General features: G+C 39.6%; 2 protein-coding genes across 2 annotated transcripts in view; one reads left to right on the top strand and one right to left on the bottom strand.

The window, feature by feature from the left end:
• The first annotated feature begins 10,942 nt into the window (after positions 1 to 10,942).
• On the top strand, positions 10,943 to 14,868 carry LOC146324678 (vasopressin V2 receptor-like). The gene is made up of 6 exons (XM_084722046.1): positions 10,943 to 11,255; positions 11,354 to 11,599; positions 12,027 to 12,173; positions 12,289 to 12,592; positions 12,866 to 13,084; positions 14,624 to 14,868. Exons 1-6 carry the CDS (start codon positions 10,986 to 10,988, stop codon positions 14,866 to 14,868), a joined length of 1,431 nt encoding a protein of 476 aa, XP_084578172.1. The 5' UTR covers positions 10,943 to 10,985.
• Positions 14,869 to 19,664: 4,796 nt separating this feature from the next.
• The window catches only part of LOC146324677 (monocarboxylate transporter 1-like), a 31,342-nt gene continuing 28,933 nt past the window's right edge, over positions 19,665 to 22,073 (bottom strand). The window contains exon 5 of the mRNA XM_084720282.1: positions 19,665 to 21,166. Within this exon, the coding sequence (XP_084576408.1) occupies positions 20,877 to 21,166 (290 nt within the window). The 3' untranslated portion in view covers positions 19,665 to 20,876. The remainder of the gene's footprint in view (positions 21,167 to 22,073) is intronic.

The following is a 22,073-nucleotide window of genomic DNA, read 5'->3' as shown; positions in this document are numbered from 1 at the left end:
ATTATTCTAAAATGGGTCTTTCTGCATAATGAGTACTTTTACTTTTGGTACTTTAAGTGTATTCTGCCACTTTTGTACCTTTGCATCAGTAGCATTTTGAATGCAGGACTTTTATTAGATAGTATTTAGTATTTCTACATTTGGTACTGCTAATTTTACTTAAAGGACCAGTGTGTAGGATTTAGTGGCTTCTAATGAAGTCAAAAATGACTCAAAACAATTAATTTATTATCAAAATAGTTAACGATTCATTAACTGTCGCAGCTCTAGAATATTATATTCAATTTCTGCCAATAAATCCTCCTAAAAAAGAAGAAAGAATACTTCTTTCACCTCTGCTAATCAATGAGCTACACTGTTGCACTGGTTGACATGCTCCATCAACACTAACACTGCAGTTTCTTTTGCCTCAGTCCTACACACACCGTCCTGCAGCCCTAAATATGTACTAGAACACCAAATGTGCGTCAGTCTATGGCTGCAAATAGTCCCCAACAAATGCACTATTTACTCCTGTCTGGGTAAAGTTTACAAAGACCTCCAGTGACCAGATGTATTAGGAAATTATTAAGCCTTTTTAATAAATGAAATTTTATATAAATGATCCTTTCATTCAGTACTTGAGGCTGAGAGCCACAGACAAACTGGGAATGTCAGACAGTATTGAGAGACAAACTGAAGCTTTGTTGGTTTTAACCTTTTCCTGGATTTGATGACAATAACAATGTTTAATTCAGGACTTCGTTTAATCTCTTCAATTAAACTGTTCTTACCACCACGCATCACATGCTGTGCATAAGGCATCAAGTGCAACAAACTGGAGATTGTACATTATTGTACAGTGACAATAAGGGTTTTTTGATACCAAATCACAGCATGAACGTCTTGGCGTCTCAATGTCAGTGATCGGCAGAGGCAAAAAAGAAAAAAAAGAAAAAGGGCGTAACCTGTGACACTTGATCATGTTTTGTCTACAACAAGGACACCCTAGAAATCACATCATCCTGTTTTGTCCACTAGGAAGTCATTCTAGAGGGTCTTTCATCATGTTTTGTCCACAGGAAGGGCACCAAGAGGACACTTTATCATGGTTTGTCCACTGGAAGGACACCCTAAAGGACACATCATGGGTTTTGTCAACTGGAAGGACAGTCTAGGGGTCACTTCTTCATGTTTAGTCCACTGGATGGACACCCTGAGGACAGACTATCATGTTTTGTCCACTAGAAGGCCATTCTAGAGGATGTTTCATCACATTTTGTCCACAGGAAGGGTACCTAGAGGACACTTGATCATGGTTTATCCACTGCAAGGCCACCCACAAGGACACTTCATTACATTTTGTCCACTGGAAGGACATCTAAGAAGACTCTTCATCATGTTTTGTCCGAAGGAAGGACACCCTAGAGGACATTTTATCATCTTCTGGCCACTTGAAGGACACCCTAAAGGACACAGCATAGGTTTTGTCCACTGGGAGGACACCCTCAAGGACACTTCATTATGTTTTGTCCACTGGAAGGACACCCTCAAGGACACTTCATTATGTTTTGTCCACTGGAAGGACATCTAAGGGAACCCTTCATTACATTTTGTCCACAGGTAGGACACCTCAGAGGGCACTTAGCCACATTTTATCTACCACAGGGGCCAAGAGGGCATTTTGTGTTGCTTTTTTAAACATCTAGGCACCAGGTAATGTGGTATTTTGGGGCGTTTTTGACAATTTGTTTTGTCAATTCTGCACTAAATCTGTGTAATCAGCCCAAAAAATCCTACAGCAAATTATGTGACATATGAGCATAATGAGCTATGACTCTTAGGGCACCCAAATGGCTCTGGTTATTACCAAAATAATTTGGTCCCACAGATGGGAAAACATATCTGTGCCGGAGTATCGTCCACAAATAATTAAAGCCCTCTGATCAAACTTACTGACACTCGGAAACTACTTCACAGACGAAATAAATCAGTTTCAGAATAATGACAGAGTCTGAAAAGAAACAGCTTGAGCAGTGACCGGCCTCGTGTGCGCATGTGTGCCCATGTTTTTGTGTGTATGTTTAAGGTCGCTCAGCGGGCCCCTCGATAATGAGAGGCTTCTCCAAATGAGGAAGCAATTGAGGGGAAGCAAACAGATTACTGCGCCGTCAGAGAGGCAAAGAAAGAAGGCCAGAGGGGTGGAATGCAGGAGACACAGAGTGCAAAAAACAGGGAGCAGGGGTGAAAAGGAACAGACAACCCTCCTCCTGTTGCTGCCTTCTCTACATCCCATCTGTCACAACATCTGACACTGACTCTCCTCCCTCACAGGTCGCTCACCCGCTGATGCAAAATCACACGTCCACATATCAGTTTAATGTGTGTGAATGAAATGAGGTCTTTGATCATTCTGGAAGGGTAATAACAGAAATCTCATTTGATCTGCTGGCGTACGGCCCTCATGAGCGGCCCGGTTCTGCGCTGAATGGATCAAAGTAGGACCAAGAGCAACACGGTTAATATCTAAACAATCAGCAGGAAATCGCATTAATTCACCTGCCTTTGATCAAGACCCGCTTTCCATTCTGGCACCCCGTCTTTTCTTTTTCTCACTTTTCACAAAATCCAAGAGTGGCGAGACGAGGAGAGGGAGGGATGTGATAAAGAGAGAGAGGGGGAGGAGAGCAAAAGAAGGGAGGAGATGGGGAGACAGGAGTCAGCAGTGTTTGCTGGCAGAGGTCACCCTCAGAGTAATAAGCGAGAGGAAAACTCTCTCTCTCTCTCTCTCTCTCTCTCTCTCTCTCTCTCTCTCTCTCTCTCTCTCACACACACACACACACACTCTGACACAGCATGGATGCAGCTAGTGTGTGCAACAGCAGATCAGGTTGTCCTGACTCCTACAGATGCTTCACAGGACGCTGAAGACGAGGACGAGGTGAGTAAGTCGTCTACGTTTACTTGTACTTTGCTTCTGATTTTCCTCTCTCTGTTTCTACTGACAAGTGAGATTAAAATCTGTAGAAGCAGCTGTGAAGGTTACAGGTGGATCCTCAGCAAAAAGCAAGAATACTATAGTACACTTACATATGCTTACCTATGCATATGATTAATGTATTAAATGTGAGTTATTTTTGATACGGAAACAATAATTCAACAACTAATCAAGGCTGCATAATATGGTAAAAAAGTCATATTATGATTATTTTGATTGAAATTGCAATTGTGATGCAACTAGTGGGAACGATCATTTTTGCTTTGCAATATTTATTTTTACTATAAAAACTATTAAAATCATGATGATGTGACATTTATTGGGGGTCTGTACCAATCAAAATGTTTTTCTTACAATGCAGCACTGGAGTATTTCATTACAATTCTGTTTTCTCACACATATTTCCTTTTTAAAAAAAAATTGTGTTCTGGTTCTGCAATTTGGATACTGCAGATTTCAATAATATAGTGATTTACTGTGTAGCCTTAATACTAATGATATATTATGTGTGCTACTAAAGATATACTAAAATACAACTAAGCGTGCTTAACCGTACTATTTTGAGACACAATTAAGATGCACTTAAATATACATAAGTGCAAACTTTTCTTATTGATGCTGTATTTTTCAAAAACACACTTTTTTCTACTGCAAGTTCATTTGAATCCACTTGTCAGATAACTGTTTATACACTAATAATATATAAAAAATACCTTTTTAATTCAATCAAAATGTATCTGAATTTGAAATGACTTTCAAGTGCACTTAAAATATGAATAAACTATACTTCAGGCTGAAACAAAGTCTGAATAAAGGGTTTAAAAATGACTGCATTAGTTAAAAAAAGTAGATCTTAAGTATATCAATGGTGTCTCAAAACAGTACAGTTAATTATTACATGGCTTTGTTAAATTCTTGATTCTGATTGGTCAATTACAGCGTTCTAAGGTCTGTTATTTCTGCATATCAGACCGTTGCTATGAAGAACAAACCGTTGCTATGGATGCAGTTCTGATCATAGACTGTGGAGGAACAATAAAATATTTTTTAAATCCAGAAAATCATTTTAAAATTAACATTTTGTGTCAAATTTTTTGCATTTTTTGGTAACAAACAATAAAATGTACAGGGATAATGTACGGTGATCAGGTCATTATTGTGAATCCAATCATTATCCCTTATTTACTACGTGGCTTTGCTAAATACTCGATTTTGATTGGTCAATTACAGCATTCGAAGGTCTGTTATTTCTGTTTAACGGACATATATATATGTATAACAGTTTCTATGAAGAACAGACCATTACTATGGAGAATAGACCGTTGCTATGGAAGCAGTTCTGATCACAGACTCTGAACGACCAATAAATTTTTTTTAAAATTAATATTTTGTAATATTAAGTAGGGTAAAGTAAGTAGCCATGTAATAATTTAAGACCCCTCTGGTCCTGCACCACTGTATCAAGGTTTATTTCTCAATAATGACCTACTCACTGCACATTATCTCTTACTTAACTGTATTTCAGTCTATCTTTAGTAGCACGACCGATATGTCATTAGCATATTAAGTACATTATTAGAATAATAAAAAGCACACATTAATCATGAGTGTAATAAATTAAGTGTACTTTCATTTTACCTGGGATATTTGAGAGAATTCATCTGTTAAAGTTGAAAGAGAAGCATTTCTCAGAGCAATAATCTAAACAAACGTGGTCAAAAACACTCTGAGAAGGATAATAAGGATTGTTTTAAGCTTTTTGTTTGTGAGAAGAAACACGAGTATTGAACAGCAGGTGTCCAGTCTAGTAATTGGATTAACATAGCCGAAAGTTGTCAACAAACCTGGTCGTGAGACTCAGGTGAACCGGCCGTCGGCTTCACGGGCTGAAGTAGATTCTGGATTTAGCTCCTGCGTGGTGTTTTTAAAGTGTGTCCCCCAGCTGTATGGACAGTTATGAAAGCAATAAGTCTCCCACCTTCAAACTGAAATATTTACATCCTCAAGGAGTCGGAAAAAAAGCTTTTATATACCGATTTTAAAGGAAATATAAAAAATGAAAAGCAGATGATTTCTCCTTCACAGGTCTGTCGTTTTTCAAACAATAGGCTTGTGATTTTTATTATTCTATTCTTCAAGACAAGATGAATGAATTGAAAGACTGCTGAGCGTCCTGGAAAGCCTGTTTTGTGTCGATATGGATGATACAGTCAACAGCTTTGTTTTATTTCTGCCTTTCCCATTGACAGCGCTGGAAGAGGCACCCAGGTCCACACAGTTTTAGCAACAAAGGCTGGGAGATGGTCCTCGGTCTCTACTGAGCGAAAGGCTCAGAGACCCACTTGTGAGTCAAGATAAATGTTAGAAGAGAGAAGAAAAAACACATTACTGCTCCACAAATTCATAATCATAGTTTGGACTGTCGTGTAATCTTTGCTTTTAGTTTGACAAAATGCTGGATATTCTGATCTGTAGTGGGGTTTTATGAGGTACTTCTCCATAGTCAGCGACTGACCTACAGTCAGTGGGGGTCGACACGCCCCCGGTTTGGAGAAGCAGCAGGAGTACTGGTGCAGGAAGCTGATCTTGGCACTGCTGTGGACAGCCACCTAGAAAAAAAAAATCAATATCAGTTTAAGTGTATGCTATATTTGGAATATTCTCAACACTTTACCTTGCTGTCAGACAGGTTTTTCTGATGGGAAACTGCTGTTATATGAGCCAAATGTTTCTCCCAATAAAGCCACCTGACTCCTTTGGAAAAAACATTAATTTTATTTTGCAGAACACTGGAGTTACTGATCCGCCGCTGCCTCGATAAATTAGTTTGTTTGCGTGACTTTGGTGAATCCAAACTAACCCTTTAAAACGCGGAAGTCACACAATAACACGAGTCGACTTCTCAATCAAGGCAGCGGCAGACCAGCAACATCCGTATCCTGTGAGGTAACATCACTGTTTTTGGAGTCTGGCTTCTATAATTCCCGGTTTCCCATCAGAGAAGGTTGTCTGATGGCAAGGTGAAGTGTGAAGTTATTCTAAATATACTTTAACATCTGGTGAATCCTTAGATTTTAAACTGATTGATTTTTTTTAGGTGTCTGAAATATATTTTGTTGCTGGCCCTGTGCACAGGTAAGATAAGAACCTCATACAACCCCACTGGAAACAAACTAAACTATCTACTTGAAGTGGTCAAATTATCCAGTGTTTTCTAAAATAAAATTTTGTGGAACAGAAATGTGTTTTTTTTCTTCTTTACTCTCCCAACCAACGTGCGCCGTCCATTCAAATCCTTATCATGGGTCAATAATTGTCAAGGAAACTTTCCAAAAGTTCTCAAAAAGTTTGTGTTTCCTCTCCTCCAAGACACCTCTGACTCATCAAAGTCTTGTCTTCTGCTTGTCCACTCTCAAGCTAGTCAGAGACAAGTGAAGCGAGACAGCTGTTGCCATGGATACCGGCAGTCTCATGGACGACGAGTACTGACTGAAAAATCACAGCTCAGTATTTCCTAAGTTGAGATAAGGTTGGTCACAGCTACGAGTTTGGGAATTGCTTCCGTAATAGGAAGATAAGATTTGTCCTATCATAGAAACTTAAGTTAAGATGGAACAAGCACTTAGGAAATTTTTCTGTAATGAGGGCCCTGGAGACTCAATAAGATAAAAATAGATGTCCGGGTTGGACACCTCCAGTGGGTTACTGCATTAGCTTGATGCTGGGAGACTGAGGGTACACGCCTGAGGACGGATCAAATTAATCTTTATGATGTATCTAGTGCGCTCTGTGGCAAACAGAGTGGACAATTCTTAACTTGGTGTCATTCATAAACTAATTTAATTACAGCGGTTTTCTATTTGTTTCACAGCTATTTTACATTAAAGTCTAAAATGAGTGCAATTTGTTTTCCACAAAAAGGCAGCGGGGACATGCTGAAAGCCAGAGTACCTGCATGTGCTGGTCTGATGGATACACTGAGTATTCAGTCCCTCCACGGGGGTCGCGATGACAACAGCTGACGCAAATCCAACCAATCCCTGTGAATTCTGCGTGACTTTGCAATTTTGTCCAATCACCGCGACTTTTTTCAGAAATTTGACCAATCGTCTCAGCTTCATTTTTTGTCACTGGGGCTGAAAGAACACAAGGTTTATCGTTGTTACTGGCATTTGTCAATGAGCTCCAAAAACATTTATCTTCTTTGTGGAACAATCCACATCCTCATTTACAAATAAAGCTTATTTTGTTAGATACTTAAAACACTCCTCACTCAACAGTGTGTGTTTTTTTCCTCCCTCAAACAGAATGCCCTTTGATTTTTCATTTCTGCAATGACATTTCACTGCACAAAAAAATCTAAAAAGATCTTTTTCACATCTTTAATCACATCTTTTTAGAAAAGCAACTGTGAAATCAGGCGTTTTAAGTCACAACAGTTCCTGTGAAGTCCTGGAGGGAATGACTATCGACAAGTATCTCATATGACCCCACTCCAAAAATCCCAACTATCGCTTTAAGCCTCAAATGGTTATTTAAACGAAACCATATGAGAAGTTTAGAGGAGAAACGTCTCTTTGCTGAACTACTAACAGTTCATTGGCACGTGAATCATTTATGGCACTTTAGACTTCAGCTCTACTACATCTCAGATCGATATATTGTACTTTTTAATCCCACTTGCATTCATAGTTCACCCCAAAATCAAAAACACATATTCTTCCTCTTACTTGTGGTGTTATTTATCCATCTAGATAGTTTTGGTGTGAGTTGCAGAGTTTTGGAGATGCAGAGATGTCTGTATTTTCTGACATGCAGTGGAACTAGACATTATTTGGCTTACGGTTCTCAAAACCAGTGTCTCTTTGCAGAAGACCTTATTGTGAGCAGTTCCATGTAGGAACTACATTCTTTTTAGTAGAAAGAAAGTAGTTGTTTTGGTATTTGAGACAAGGCAGATGGGTAAATAACGCCACAGACCAGAAAATATGCGTTTCTGATTGTGGGATGAACTGTTCCTTTAATGTGAAATGTAACTACAGCTGCCAGGTGAACGCAGTGGAATAAAAAAGTACAACATCCCTCTGAGATGTAGTGGAGTTAAAGCGCAAAGTACCGTAAAATCCTACATACAAACAGCGCTAAAATACACGAATTTAGTTGCTTCCAACTACTGTTGGTGCGTTTGTTTTGGTTTCGAAGCGAGCGCAGTTGTTTCACTCCGCCCAAACTGTCAGTTAGTGTGTAATGTTGATGACTGGAGATTGGTCAAACAAATGTGACCTTATTAAGGCCCGTCCCGTATGAGGGGCCCCCTCTGCATGCCTCTGTGACTGTACGTCTCTCTGTCTGTGTGTTCAAGTGTAAAAGTGTGTGAGGCACTGCTGTAAACATGTTTCATTGTTTTACAATTAATGTGCTCACGGAAGCTTGACCCTACACATACACCCCTATTAAATTCAGCTCTGTGTGTGTGTGTGGGGATGTTTACACACAGGTCAGATAAAGTAGACATGGTGCCAACTCTCACCACAAACATACAGCCGCGTCCAGAGCAGCTGATAGTTTGGGGAACAAGTGACCTATAGATGATCGTTATCTACAAACTGTGAAGTGACCAACACTCAGGCTTGTTTCATAATCACTGATGTCACATCCTGCGATCATTTCTGGCAATACGATCGAGGACTATAGAGAAAAGAGCTCCTTGAGTTGCTAATTGGCATTCACTAATTGGGTGAACTATCATACAATAAATTAACAGGCAGTACTTAAAGGGACAGTTCACCTATATATTAGATGGTTTTGGTGTGAGTTGCCATGTTTTGGAGGCGTAGAGATGTCTGCCTTCTCATCAATATGTAGCCAAAAGCAGGAAACTGGTTTAGTTTTACTTTGCCAACAACGCCACCTGGAGAACTGCACCCCACGAAAGACACCAAAAAGGTCACACGGGTTCAAATACACAAGACAGAAGCTGCATTAGCTAGAGTCCAGGGCTGAACAATTAATCGAAATTGCAATATGTTTATACAGGTAATTTTCAAACTGCAGGATGTGCAGTATTTGTTAAAGGCAAAATGTGTCAAAATATTACTTTAAATTAAATATTATGGTGATGCAGGGGTGTTGTGGCAAACAACTCATTTTCTAGACTTCAGAAAACGTCTGTTTGGTACAGATCCCTAAGAAAATATCACAGTAATTATTTTAATGTGTTTTTAAATGAAAATGAGAATAACAATGGAAAAAATATAATTCATCTAATAATGCAAATCAATTTGCAATTGTAATATCAGTCAAAATAACTGCAATTAGATATTTCTTCAAAAACAATTCAGCTCTACTAGAAGCAAAGTAGAAGGAGGCTGAAGTTACAATAAAAACGAGACAGTGTACCTCAAGAAAACGAAGCTGCCATAAGGAGATGAGCCAAACAACGATGCAAAATGAGGAGCAGAGGCAGATGTAACACCAACATCACACTATAAACATGCAAGATGGATAACTGTTAAAATTACAATGTTATACTTGGTGGAAAACCATCCAACAGAGACAAAGCAGCACACAAACTGTGGGGTGCTGAGTAAGAGATGTCAAGAGCAGCAGCACACCTGGATATAACCTGCACTGTGTCGCCCACTGATGAGGACGCTGTTGAATACTGAAGCCAGCTGCAGATAATTAAGTGTCTGAGGTGGAGACAGAGGGAACCTGTCACAAATAGAATGGAACTAGACAGCACTCAGTTTGTGATGCTCAGAGAAAAAAAAAAAAAAAAAAAAAGTAAAGATTCATCAGCCATGTCTCTTTCCAAAAAATCACGACTGGCTTACTGTAGATAATCCACAGACTCTGTTGTGAGCAGTTTTACGTAGGAAGTATTTTCTTTCTACCAGATTAAAACCACCTACCGGATCACTGCACCAGCTCATCATATGCCTGGTGATAACTTCTTAAAAATATGTTAAATATCCAGCTGAGGACAAGATAAGTGAAGTGGGGGGGGGAGAATCTGAGACTGAATGTCCTCAGTCTTGTCCATGAAAAAGGTTAAAAACCTTTCACAGTCTGTATCTGAGTCAACAGGGACACCGCGAGACACAGCGCTGACTAAAAGATCCAACTTACATTAGACTGTAAAGTTGTGCTGATTGAAGCACTAAAAAATAATTTGCTCTTCCGTGTTTAATTTGTTTAAAGATTATGATAAAAACAATAAAATGCTCATAGTGCACTGCGAGTTTTGATTTCTTCCACTGTCTCCCAGCCTTCCTACACTCCCTTTTCATGCCACAGATTCTTTCAGTAATCCAAGATGATACAAAAGATGATGTGGATTTAGATGTACTGTACGTTTTAGGGGAGCAATATTATCTAAAGCAGTTGTGCACATGTCATTGAAGCAGTTCAGTAATGTTTTAAAGAGCGAATCTGCAGGATTCATGCAGACTTCACAAATCTATATCTAAAAACAGCCCTGTTTTCAGCATTGTGACAATGCATTTTCCAACTGATCCAAGACGGTTGTAAATAGTTTATTTAGTGTAAGAAGGGGGAGAATTCAAAATGACCAAATTTGGAGATATATAGTTTTTTCACCACACAGGAATGACTATGGAAAATATAATCTGATCAGATAAATACAGTGGAATATTTACCTCTGAGTTTGGACTCTGTAACAGAGTAGAAGGATAAAGTTACATATTGAAGCCAAAGAAGTAAAATTATCTGTTAAAAAAAAAAGAAAAAAGGTGGGATTACATAAAATCTCAAACTATGAAAATAAATTTGTTTGAGACTCTTACTTGTAATGGAGCATTTTTACATTGCTGTATTGGTACTTTTACTTAAAAGGCAGTTCGCTTCAAAAACAAAGAATACATATTTGTCCTCTTACCTGCAGTGTTATTTTTACATTTTTGATTTCTTTGGTGTGAGATGCAGAGTTTTGGAGAAAGTCCCATCTTTCTCATTAATCTCCTGTCCTCATGTCCTCCCAGCCAACATGTCAGTCTCCATGGTGACAGACTCATACCCATCCATTGGCTGGTCAGTCGTCTCTGTGACCCCGGCGGGTACAAATGTCACGGACTGGGAGCGTGATGCCCTCCTGGCGGTGGCAGAGGTGGTGGTGCTGACTGTCATCTTTGTGATGGCGTTGCTCGGTAACGGGCTGGTGCTGGTGGTGTTGCTACGGCGAAGACGACACCACAACCCGCTGCACCAGTTCATGCTCAACCTGTGTGTGGCTGACCTGGTGGTGGCACTGTTCCAGGTAACACGCACATACACAGGTGCAAAACACGCACTAAGTGTACCCGCTCCCTGCGTCTGACTCCACCCTTCCTCCCCATCCTCCTCTTCCTCTCCGAGGTGTTGCCCCAGCTGGTGTGGGATGCTAAAGGCCGCTTTCCTGGCCCGGACTTTCTCTGTCGCCTGGTGAAATACCTGCAGGTGCTCGGGATGTTCGCCTCCTCCTACATGATTGTGGCCATGACGGTGGACCGGCACTATGCCATCTGCTGCCCCCTGCAGGCGCATCGCAGCGGGGCCACGCAACGCTGGAACAGCTTCATACTGCTGGCCTGGGGGCTGTCGCTTCTGCTCAGCGTGCCACAGGTGGGGTGACACGGGTGGGGTGACACATGTAGGGTGACACATGACATGTAGGGTGACACAGGTAGAGTGATACAGGTAGGAGGCCAAAGGTGTGGGACACAGGTAGGGTGTCCCAGGTAGGGTGAGACAGATAAAGTGGCACCAGTGACAGATCCTGAAGGATGAGTCAGGTGTTTACACAGTAATGAAAACATATTTGTGAGTATTATATTCAGTTTCTTTCATGTTCTGCACATCCCTGTTAATCTTTCACGCTGGACCGTGAATTTCCTCACTGGTTTTCTGATTTCTGTGTAAACCTTTGTCAAAACACATGTTAAAACTCATGAGAAAGAATGTTAGTTAGTTTCCTCAGTCTGTTTGGAAACAGATGGAAGTAAGATGGACAGTTGTAAATGTCAGCCCACACACCTCTGTGCCCCTCCAGGTTTTCATCTTCTCCCGTTCAGAAGTGGCTCCAGGTGTCTATGAGTGTTGGGGCAACTTTGCTGAGTCCTGGGGCCTCAAAGCCTACGTGACATGGATGACCCTGGCTGTCTTCATCCTCCCTGTCCTCATCATCACTGTCTGCCAGGTAGAGAGGGACAGAATTTACAGTGAGGACACAAAATAATGATCCTGAACACAACTGATGGTTCATGTGTTGGGATTTTCACATCACTGGACGTCTCCTGTCCCTTTTCCCCCAGGTAAGAATCTTCATGGAGATCCACAACAATCTGTACCTGAAATCAGAGCGCCGCCTGTCTCCCGCCTCCCTGCCGCCATCCAGACGGGACAGCCAGAGAGTAGGAGGAGGAGGAGGAGGGGCAGGAGGAGGAGGCAGAGGGAGGTCCAGTCTCCCACTTTATGTTTCACCCCTGATGTTCGACAATCCTGTGAGTCACACCAGCTTTGACCCTGGATCCGCCTATCAGCACCTGCCCATGGGTCCACTCAGGTCCAACAGCATCACTCACTGTGATATTCACAGCTACACTGCTGTTCACCCTGGTAAGACCCACACAGACGGCTGTCACCTTAGATAAAGGTTACTCTCTTTCATTGTGGCAGACGCTGTTTCCCACAATTATGTAGTTACACATTTTCTTCAGGGTCAAATCGAATGTCAATCAAGTTTCAAGTCTCTGCAAGTTATTTTTCACAGGTAGCCAAAACATAACCTTTGTTTTGCTTCAGAAAATGGTGAGATGTAATTATGTAAAGAACAATTTGTGGGATTTGAAGTAAAAGGACTTAAGCCCCCTTTAACATTCTGCCTGTCAGCTGAGCTGCAGCCTGATGTGCTGCCCGACGCTGTGGCTCCATCTGCTGTCTGCAGCCCCCCACCCAAAGCCCCCCCGGCCCGCGGTGGAGAGGTAACAGCGGCCATGTCGAAGACAGTGAGGATGACGCTGGTCATAGTGCTCGTCTACTCGCTATGCTGGGCCCCATTTTTTAGCGTCCAGCTGTGGGCCGCCTGGGACCCCGACCCACCACAGAACGGTACATACACACAAATCCACATTCTCACACACACACACAAACAAATCCATTTTTCACCTGAAAAAACAACTTGTGTAATTTCTATCAAAATCTTTCCATATTTGTTCTCAAACTTCAAATTGAGACAGTATTTTTATATCCCTCAGTCATGACAGTTACTTTCTGCAGGCCTCTGTAAGATTTATTCATTTGCTGTAAGTCACCACTTTACGTACAAAACATGTTACACTATTGTGTGATTGCTTTGGCTACTGCTGCCTTGATCGGTTAGTTTGTTTGATACTGTGTGACATAACAGTTTAAACACGTGTTAAAACACGTGATAAAGCAAGGGTTGTTTTTCTGGTTAAACAAAGCAGATGTCACTCGTAAACAAAAATGTCTATCTCTGTACGGATCCTTTCCATAATGCTGTCAACAGTCTGAGCCAGTCAGTGGAAAAAACGCAACCGAGGATTACGCTGCAGCCTTTGCACCCCGGTTTATGGCTGCTGGCTGAGGTGATCTGATCTTAGTCATTTTTTAGCAATTCACATTCACAGAGTTACAGACATTTACACTGGGAGCTAAGGTTGTCAAAAGCATCGATCCTTTTTCAATACTGCATGTTTAAAATTACACAATATCCTTACAGTATAAAAAGTACTGAGTCTATAAAATGAATGAGTAAGTGCTCGTTCAGGACCTCGGTTCAGTTCAGTATTTATTGTCCTGTCTGAAATTTGGTTTGCAGCAAAAACCAATAGAGTTTAGCGATTTTTTTTCTGCACCAGCACTGTGTACAGATTAATTAAAAACTCTTTTTCTCTTTTTGCTGTCATATCAAAAGAGATCAATTATCATTCTGTTATACTAGTATTGTATCGAAGTCTAAAATTCTGGTATTGTGACATCCCTACTAATAAATAATAATACTAATACTATACTGTCTTAATTTATTATAATATATCATGATTGGTTAGAATAGTTGATTTATATTTTGTATCAATATTCTGACTCAAGTTGTCAAATTAATTTGTTTTCCACTCCACAGTAGCAGCAAACAGTTATTCTAAATTTTGACAGACTTTCAAAGGTATATCAGTTCCAAATATTGGTTATTGGTCTCTTTGATTAGTAATAATTGGTATCAGCCCTGAAAAAAACATATCGGTCGACCCCTAATTTATTCCTAGTTACTTTACAAATGAAGAGTTGGCATACAAAGCATTATGTAGGAATGTAAACCATGATGCATTGTAAAATAAATAAATAAATAATAATACAACAATTAAATTAAGTGTAACCGATTAGTCAGTTCAAAAAGTATCAAAGTATCAAAAAGTTAATCAGCACTGGTTTGATTAATGATGATTAATTAATAATCAGTATTTTTTTTTTATTCAAATTGGATGAACCATTTCATAGTTTCAGCATCTTATGTGAGTATTTGCTGCTATTTTTCTTAAACTGCAGTAAACAGAATCTTTAATTTACGCTTTACATCTACAAACCTCTTTGTTTGTGTGTGTGTGTGTGTGTGTGTGTGTGTGTGTGCAGGTGCAGTGTTCACCCTGCTGATGCTGCTGGCCAGTCTCAACTCCTGCACCAACCCCTGGATCTACTCTGCTTTTTCCAGCAGCGTCTCCCCGGAGCTCCGTCTGCTGCTGCTCTGTCGCAGGCACACACAGCGCCGAGGCTCCTTACCGACCGACTCCACCACCACCACACACACCTCCAACTATAACGACACACAACACACACAGGCGACTGCTGCTGCTAAATCCTCTCATGTGCCACACTAATACACAACTGAGTGTGTGTCTTATCTCTCCGGAGAATGCGACAAAACTAGCTTACTTTTCCAAATGTCGATGGTTGTTAAAAGTAAAAATAGTTTGATATTTTGGGGAATACACTCATACACTTTCTCACAAAGGGTTAAATAAAAAGAATTATGCCACTCATATCTGACCGTGAATTAGATTACGTAGTTAATATGACAACGACATATGAGTCGTCGTATTGATCCGACCACAAGGAAGCAAATGTACAGCGGAGTATTAGGGCAACATTAAGGGAAAAAAAAAGAGTAGAGGAAGATTAGTTTTTAAATTTCACATTTTGAGAGCAAAGTCGAAATGATGAGAATAAAGTTGAAATTTCATGTTGAGAATAAAAGTTTCAACTTTCTTCTCAAATTAAAAAATAAAAACAATCTTCCTCCTCTGATTTAGTTTTTCTTTCTATGAGGCCTGAATCCTCTTTTGTAAAAACAGCAAAGAAAGCTAAGAGTGTTTCCCACAATGTCCAATGACAACTGTTCCTGTAAGTATAACAGGTAGTTTAGATACAAACTGCTGTAATAATTTTTATAAAGTGTAATTATTAGAAATGCAATTGTTTGGGTGATTTTCCTGAATTTGACTGTTGATTTAAAAATAAATTACTTTCGAATTTTTGTAACAGAACAACAAATGCGATGAGATTTGTTTTAAAAACCGTTTATTCATTCTCTCACCAGTCATAAAAACACTTTGCACATACAAAACATAAAAACATCTATGAGACTAAAATAAAAAAAAAGTCACGTTATTTCCCAGAAACTTAATACAATGATTTGTTCCTTGTTTTGTTTTGTTTTTTAAACAAAAAGGTTCTGTGGCTGTACAGTACCATTTTCAAAAACCCCTGCAGTTGAAAACACTCACATTCAGTGTTTCAATGAAATGGTTTAGTTGCAGTCTTTCCTTTTCAAATACTCGTCTCAAAGGCAAAATAACCGAAGGTTTTAGTCAATTCTGAATCACAGGAAATCAGTTTTTCCTGTTGAATTACAGTTTATTATATACTCATAATGTGATGAGTGTCAGTCTGTTGTAAGTGAAGGAAAATCAGGGTTTACAAAGCAGGGGAACGTGGACACACTGAGGCAGCAGGAGGCCCGTCTGCAGATAATTTCTCTACTCGTTTCCCTTAAACATTGACCTGCCCATTAACATGATCAGAAACGTGCTTCAAATTCACGTCCATAGACGGGTGGATACTTCAAGGACCAGTGTGTAGGATTTAGTGGCATCAGGTTGGAGACTGCAACTACCTGAACCCCACTTGCCTCACCCTCCCCTTCCAAAGCATGTAGGAGAAAACACCCTTTGTAGATGTAAACTTCTAAGGTAATAAAAATATGTTTTCAGGTTATTATATGCTAATTAAAACCATATTCTGTCAGTAAATCCTTCTATATCTGACACACTGGACCTTTAAAGTAGAATGGGAGGGAAAATATTCTCCCGTTGATACCAACAATACCTTCAAAAAAGACAGAGACTTCTGTCAGAATAATATTACACATACTTTAACTAATACTTACATTTGGTCAGTATACCAAAAAGTCTTTCAAACACAAACAAAAAATGGAAGCATGCAGTGTGAAAGTACAACAAACTCTTTTACACTCCCACTAATACAGAAAACATCTCTGAAACAGGAGATCAGGTGAATTTGATGGGGACTATTTTCTGCTGCGGATTAACACACATCAGTGAGCGCTTATGGCAGCAGGATGGTGCGTGTCTGACTGAGTCAAAATAAACTACAGTGTTTGTGTGTGTTCATGGTAATGTAGGGACACGTCACCCGCAGCAAAGGTCGGCTTATTGATGAGTTTTTAATTGGCTGTGACCACAATCACTCCTATTGATTAAACGGTGCACTGCATTTACTGTACGCCATTTTATTCGAGTGCTCGAATTACGAGTGTGAAATTATTGCACTATACGGTATAGTGACCAAAAACAAAATCCCACAATGGGACAAGAAAAAGAAGCTGTGTTTAAGCTGTCGTACAATCCAAAAGTGAGATCTGTCACATTTTATACGAGAGAAAAATCACAGCTGTTGATTTACTTCTCACTAAAGAAAAACTATAAAGCGTCTATTATATAGAAAGTAGAGAATAAATGAACGAGGGGGTGGGAGAAAACGCAAAATTTCAAGGCAGTTTTACCAACTAATAATGTTTTGTTGAGATTATTGACTTTTCCTCTTTAGATAAACTTGAATCTTTGAGTGTAAGAAACCCCAAAAAGTTGGTTAATGACTGAATATTTTCATTGCCATTTAATTTTCAGGCGCCCTAAGAATGACAAATCAGATTCACGCAAATATTTGAAAATCAAATTTTGGGGCGGGTTCCAAAAGTAAAATATCTCAACGAAACATCTTGGAAAAACTTATGAGTTTGATTCAAAACTCAAAAATCTCTCTCAACTCTATATGGAGGTCCCTAACTGCCAAAATCAAAAATTACTGAATAAATGACTCAATAAATAAATAAATATGCCATTAAATTCACCGAAAATATTAAAAATAAATGTAGGCATTAATTTGATATTTTCTGTCAATAATTAATCCTTTTTCTTCACTTTCTCCACTTAATTTTCCATTTATTCATTTTGATTTATATATTTCTGTATTATTTTCCCAGTTTTTTCTTTTTACATTTCTTCTTCATTATGCAAATGAGGGGGCTGTTATTTTGGTGCTTTTAATGGCATATTCATTTATTTATTGACTGATTTATTGATTTTTATTCTGGAAGTTACATCCCTCTAAACCGTGTCAGGCTTTGTCTACTCAAACAATACATCAGTTCACTGATGTTTTGGTCTTTTCATGAGATTTGTTGACAAAAAAAAAAAAAAAATAGAATATCACAGTTCCTTAGAGGCTGTTTTACAAAGATCAGGGTAGAAAAATGATCACAGTCTAAATCTTTACATGAAAAGTCTGTTATAAAAAAGGTAATAATGGCGAACCGTCCTTCAAAATTATTACTTATTGTCTCATTAAAGTTAAAACATATAAACTAAATAGTGAATTGTTTAAAACCTCCTTTTATTTTCCCATGAGAGAAAATAAGGAAAGCTTATTCAGAACGAAGACGGCTGACTCACGTCCTCTGTTCCCTCAAGTCTGGACACAAAAACTGTCCTCAAAACAAAAGCATCTTTGACAAACGTCAGCAGTAAACGCTGGCAGTAGACGCAGTATTGATCGATGCATAATTAAGATTGAGTATCCGATTGTGACCGATTTTAGACTAAAATCATTGTGGATCCGATATGAAACGTTCTGCACAGTTTAGAGACGAACTGTGAGACGTGTTGATACTGCAGTGGCTGAATCTCAAAGAAAAGACACGAAGACACTTTTCCATTCATCCAAATACATCAATCAATCCATTAAAAAGTTATTGTCAGATTGTCATTATACAGTGAGCTAAAATAGATCTCTTTTTACATTACAAAGGTTTGTTGATAGAACTGTAAACTACGATGTGTTATTCACAATTTAAAAATAAAAAACACGGGGATACTGCGAGTCCTTTAATCCAAAATGTTGAAAATTTAGGATCTGTGCAATTCAGAGTGAGTTTTATTCCTATTTTGGCACCGGGGCAGTTCACATACACACCCAGTTAAAACCCATCGATCTGGTCCAATCACAGCCTCTTAGTCCCCAGAAACCAGCGTGTGGCGTTATTTAATACAGTGAGTGGCCTCGTCCTGCTGGTTACACAGCAGACAGATCTGTGGGGCGCAGCTGTGTGTCTCTGTCTTTATCTATACAACCACGCATGATGAGCTGCTCTGGTTGGAGGGTGTATGATACAGAATTACACACACACACACACAAAGTGCACACATTTATGTACAAGCACACCATTAACAGTGCCTTCCACACTGCTGCCATTGTGACCTTCTTTGACCACAGACTGACCCCTGCTCCTCTTAAAACATTCATACATTAGTTTTTTTTTTTACTGCTCTATATCTTTGTATTTCTAAGCATTCCTCATTTTTGTGCCTCATATCCTTAACTAAGGGTTAAAAACGTAACCTCTGACATTTAAAAAAAAAAAAAAAAAAAAGTTCTCCTGTGTGGTGGTGAACTTTTCCCCTAATTTTTACTTCTTTTTTTTTTTGTCCTTCTCCTCTGCATAAAAACCTGGAAATGTCATTGACGTCAATCTAAACTAACGTGTGAACAGTATTATGGATGTGTCCTTTTAATTCGTGTCCAGCCCTTGAGGAGTGAAGCATCACAAGTGTGTGTATCGCTGCCTTCAAATGGAACTCGTGAGCTCGCGCTTTCGACGTGGGAGGTCGTGAACATCATCCACTGGGCCTCATAGCGCCATCTAGTGGGCTTGGACCAGAGGTCTGCAACCTGCGGCTCTTCAGCCCCTCTCTAATGAGGAATGAATAACACTTATTTTTATTTCTCCTTTTTGTCAGCCTAAAGTGATTATTACATTCTCCAACTGTAAAAATGTGCAGCTTTTTTTGTGAAATGTGTGTCGTAGCCTGAGTCTGTGGACAGATTTTTTTGCTTTTTTGGACAAAAAAAGGTCTTTTGAGAATAAAGGGCGCTTACTGAATCTTGCACGATTATGGCGTGATCGTGGGAATCCAGCTGCCTCTCAAGGTAACGTGATTTAGGCATCAGGATCATCAGGCCTGCTTACCAGGCTCTTTTTTGGCAGGTGAATTATGCTCAAAATACAAAATAAAATAAAAGCAAGAATGGAAAGAAATGGAAACGATTTGTACAGTATGTTTAAGAGGTATTGGATAATTTACACAATATTATTAGTGTATTGTTAACATATCAGTATTTCAACATTATTGTTAATGCTTTTTTCACTTGCCTCCATACAAATGTTTTATTTATTAGAAGTTATCAAATAACAACAAAGACTGACGACAATTTACATGTTTCATGTAGGTCTGCAATGTTTATAAAAAAAAAAAAGAAAATAGTGAAAACTGTCCATCTCAGTTTTTCAAAGTTCAAGGTAAATGTCTAAATGTCTTGTTTTGTCAGTCTAAAAGAGAAATGTATTCAGTTTAAGTTGATAATAAACAAAGAAAAGCAGAAAACCTCCATTTAAGAGGCTGAAAACGGCCTCTTTGCATAAAAAATAACTTAAACCATTAATCAATTAACATTTTTTTTACCACTTGCCCAGTAGGATAAGTGATTTCCCAGATTTACTAGCCCAATATGATATTTTACTTGCCCCAGGCAAGCGGCCAATCCTTATTGTGGAGCCTTGCTTCCATTTTTAAATATCACGATTCTTGTCAATAGTGGGTACGTCGCGACACAAGAGCGAGGTGCTCCTAACTGAAGATTCGGCTCCTCGACTTTCAGCCGGCCGCCCCTGTTGGGAATATAAACATTTTCAAAACGACCCCATTTGAAGGCAGCATTTGTTGTATGTGAGGGAAAATCTCTGTAATGTTTGACTGAGCTTCAGTTTGACAGAAGCAGAGTCAAGGCCGAGTGTGCGTGTGTGTGTGTGTGTGTTTCTGTGTGTCTGAGGTTTGAACCTTTTCTGCAGCTCAAGACCCTGAGAGTAAAGTCCTCATTAGTTTACTGGATTTTAAACTTACAGTCATTCTGTCTGTTGTGCGTTTCTATCTGGCGTTAATGTAAGCGGTGTGTGTGTGCTCCTGGAGGACTTCAGTTTACCGAAGGCACGTCAAATACCAAAACCAGAGGTCTCAACGCGGTGAAAAGCTGCTGGACGAACTTTGCAGTCGGGTAACGTCACAGCAGCAGGTCTCAGTTCGTATTGATATAGTAAAGTGTTTCTATGGCTTCAGGGTTGTGTATGAGGGTATAATCTCTCTATAAAGACGGTGTGTGTGTTGAGTAACTGCCACTCTCGTGTGTGTCTCCATTAAGTGTGTGATGCAGTGAGTGTGTCCTTCTCAAGTCCCTTTGTTATTTAAAAAAAATCCTAAACCGTGTCCTCGTCCATCCTGGCGACTTCATCCAGTGTGACAGCGGCCGGTACGTTGTTCTCCCCGACCTCCTCGTCCGACTTTGACGGAGAGGGCGGCGCCAACATGGCGGCGCGCTCCTCCTTGGGCTCCTCCCGCTCTCTTCTCTCCTCCTCTTTCCTCTCTTTGTCCAGCAGGCGGTAGTTGATGCCCATTCCCACAAACAGGATCACACCAGCGATTATGAGGATGATGCCGGATGAGATGTAGGTGTAGTCGTAGTGGTGGTAGTAGTTAACTAAACTGCCTGGAGGTGGACAAAAGAGACAGAATTTAGATTTAACAATTAACATTAAAAATGCATGCTTTCCCTCTTACCTTTAGTGCTATTTATCTATCTAGATTTTTGGCATGAGTTGCAGATATTGGCCACAGAGATGTCTGCCTTTGTGCTCAAAGCAGGAAATATTTTCTTTCTGGTAGAAAGAAAGTAGTTCCGAAAGATTCTACCATAGAAAGAAAGTAATTCCTATATGAAACTGCTCACAACAAGGACTGTGGATTATCTTGATTGACTGTGTCACAATTTCTGGAAAAAGATGCTGGTTTTGAATTTTTTCAAATGTACTTTTTGGTGCTTTGAGCACCACAAGCCGAGTGCCATCTAGTTCCATTATATTGAAGAGAAGGCAGACATCTCTGTGGGTAATATCTCCACAACTCTGCAACACACACCAAAACTATCTAGGTGGATAAATTGTACTACAGGTAACAGGAAAAATATGTACTTCTGATCTTGGAGTGAATTGTCCCTTTGAAATGATTGACTTGGCCATTATGTCAGAGCTGCATGTGCTGTTGCCATTTTAAAAACGTGACTGATAACATGTTTCATCATTTTCGATCATTTTTTGTATTTAAAAGCCCCTCAGGCTCTGGTGTTTTCAGTGATTCTGGTTGATTTTGGGTCTGCTCAGACCTAAGATGTGCAGAACTATCATAAGAATATGTGAGGTCACTAAACTGTCTTTAGTCTTTAGGGTTATTGAAGTGAGAAAAGAAGGGTTTAAACTGTCTGAATGAATATAATCTTGCATAGCCAGACCGCTCTCCACTGGAGAAAGGTTGTGCATAAACACTCTGCTATGGGGGGAAAAACACCCTGCCTTGTTTGCATTTCTTTACACCAATCACAAACGTCTTGGGCAGTGCTG

This window comes from Lutjanus erythropterus, chromosome 6 (genome assembly GCF_056507025.1).
Source record: "Lutjanus erythropterus isolate fLutEry1 chromosome 6, fLutEry1.hap2, whole genome shotgun sequence".
In the NCBI taxonomy this organism is placed as follows: Eukaryota; Metazoa; Chordata; class Actinopteri; order Lutjaniformes; family Lutjanidae; genus Lutjanus; species Lutjanus erythropterus.
Note: the sequence above shows the minus strand (reverse complement) of the source record. Positions and strands in the feature narration are given on the sequence as shown.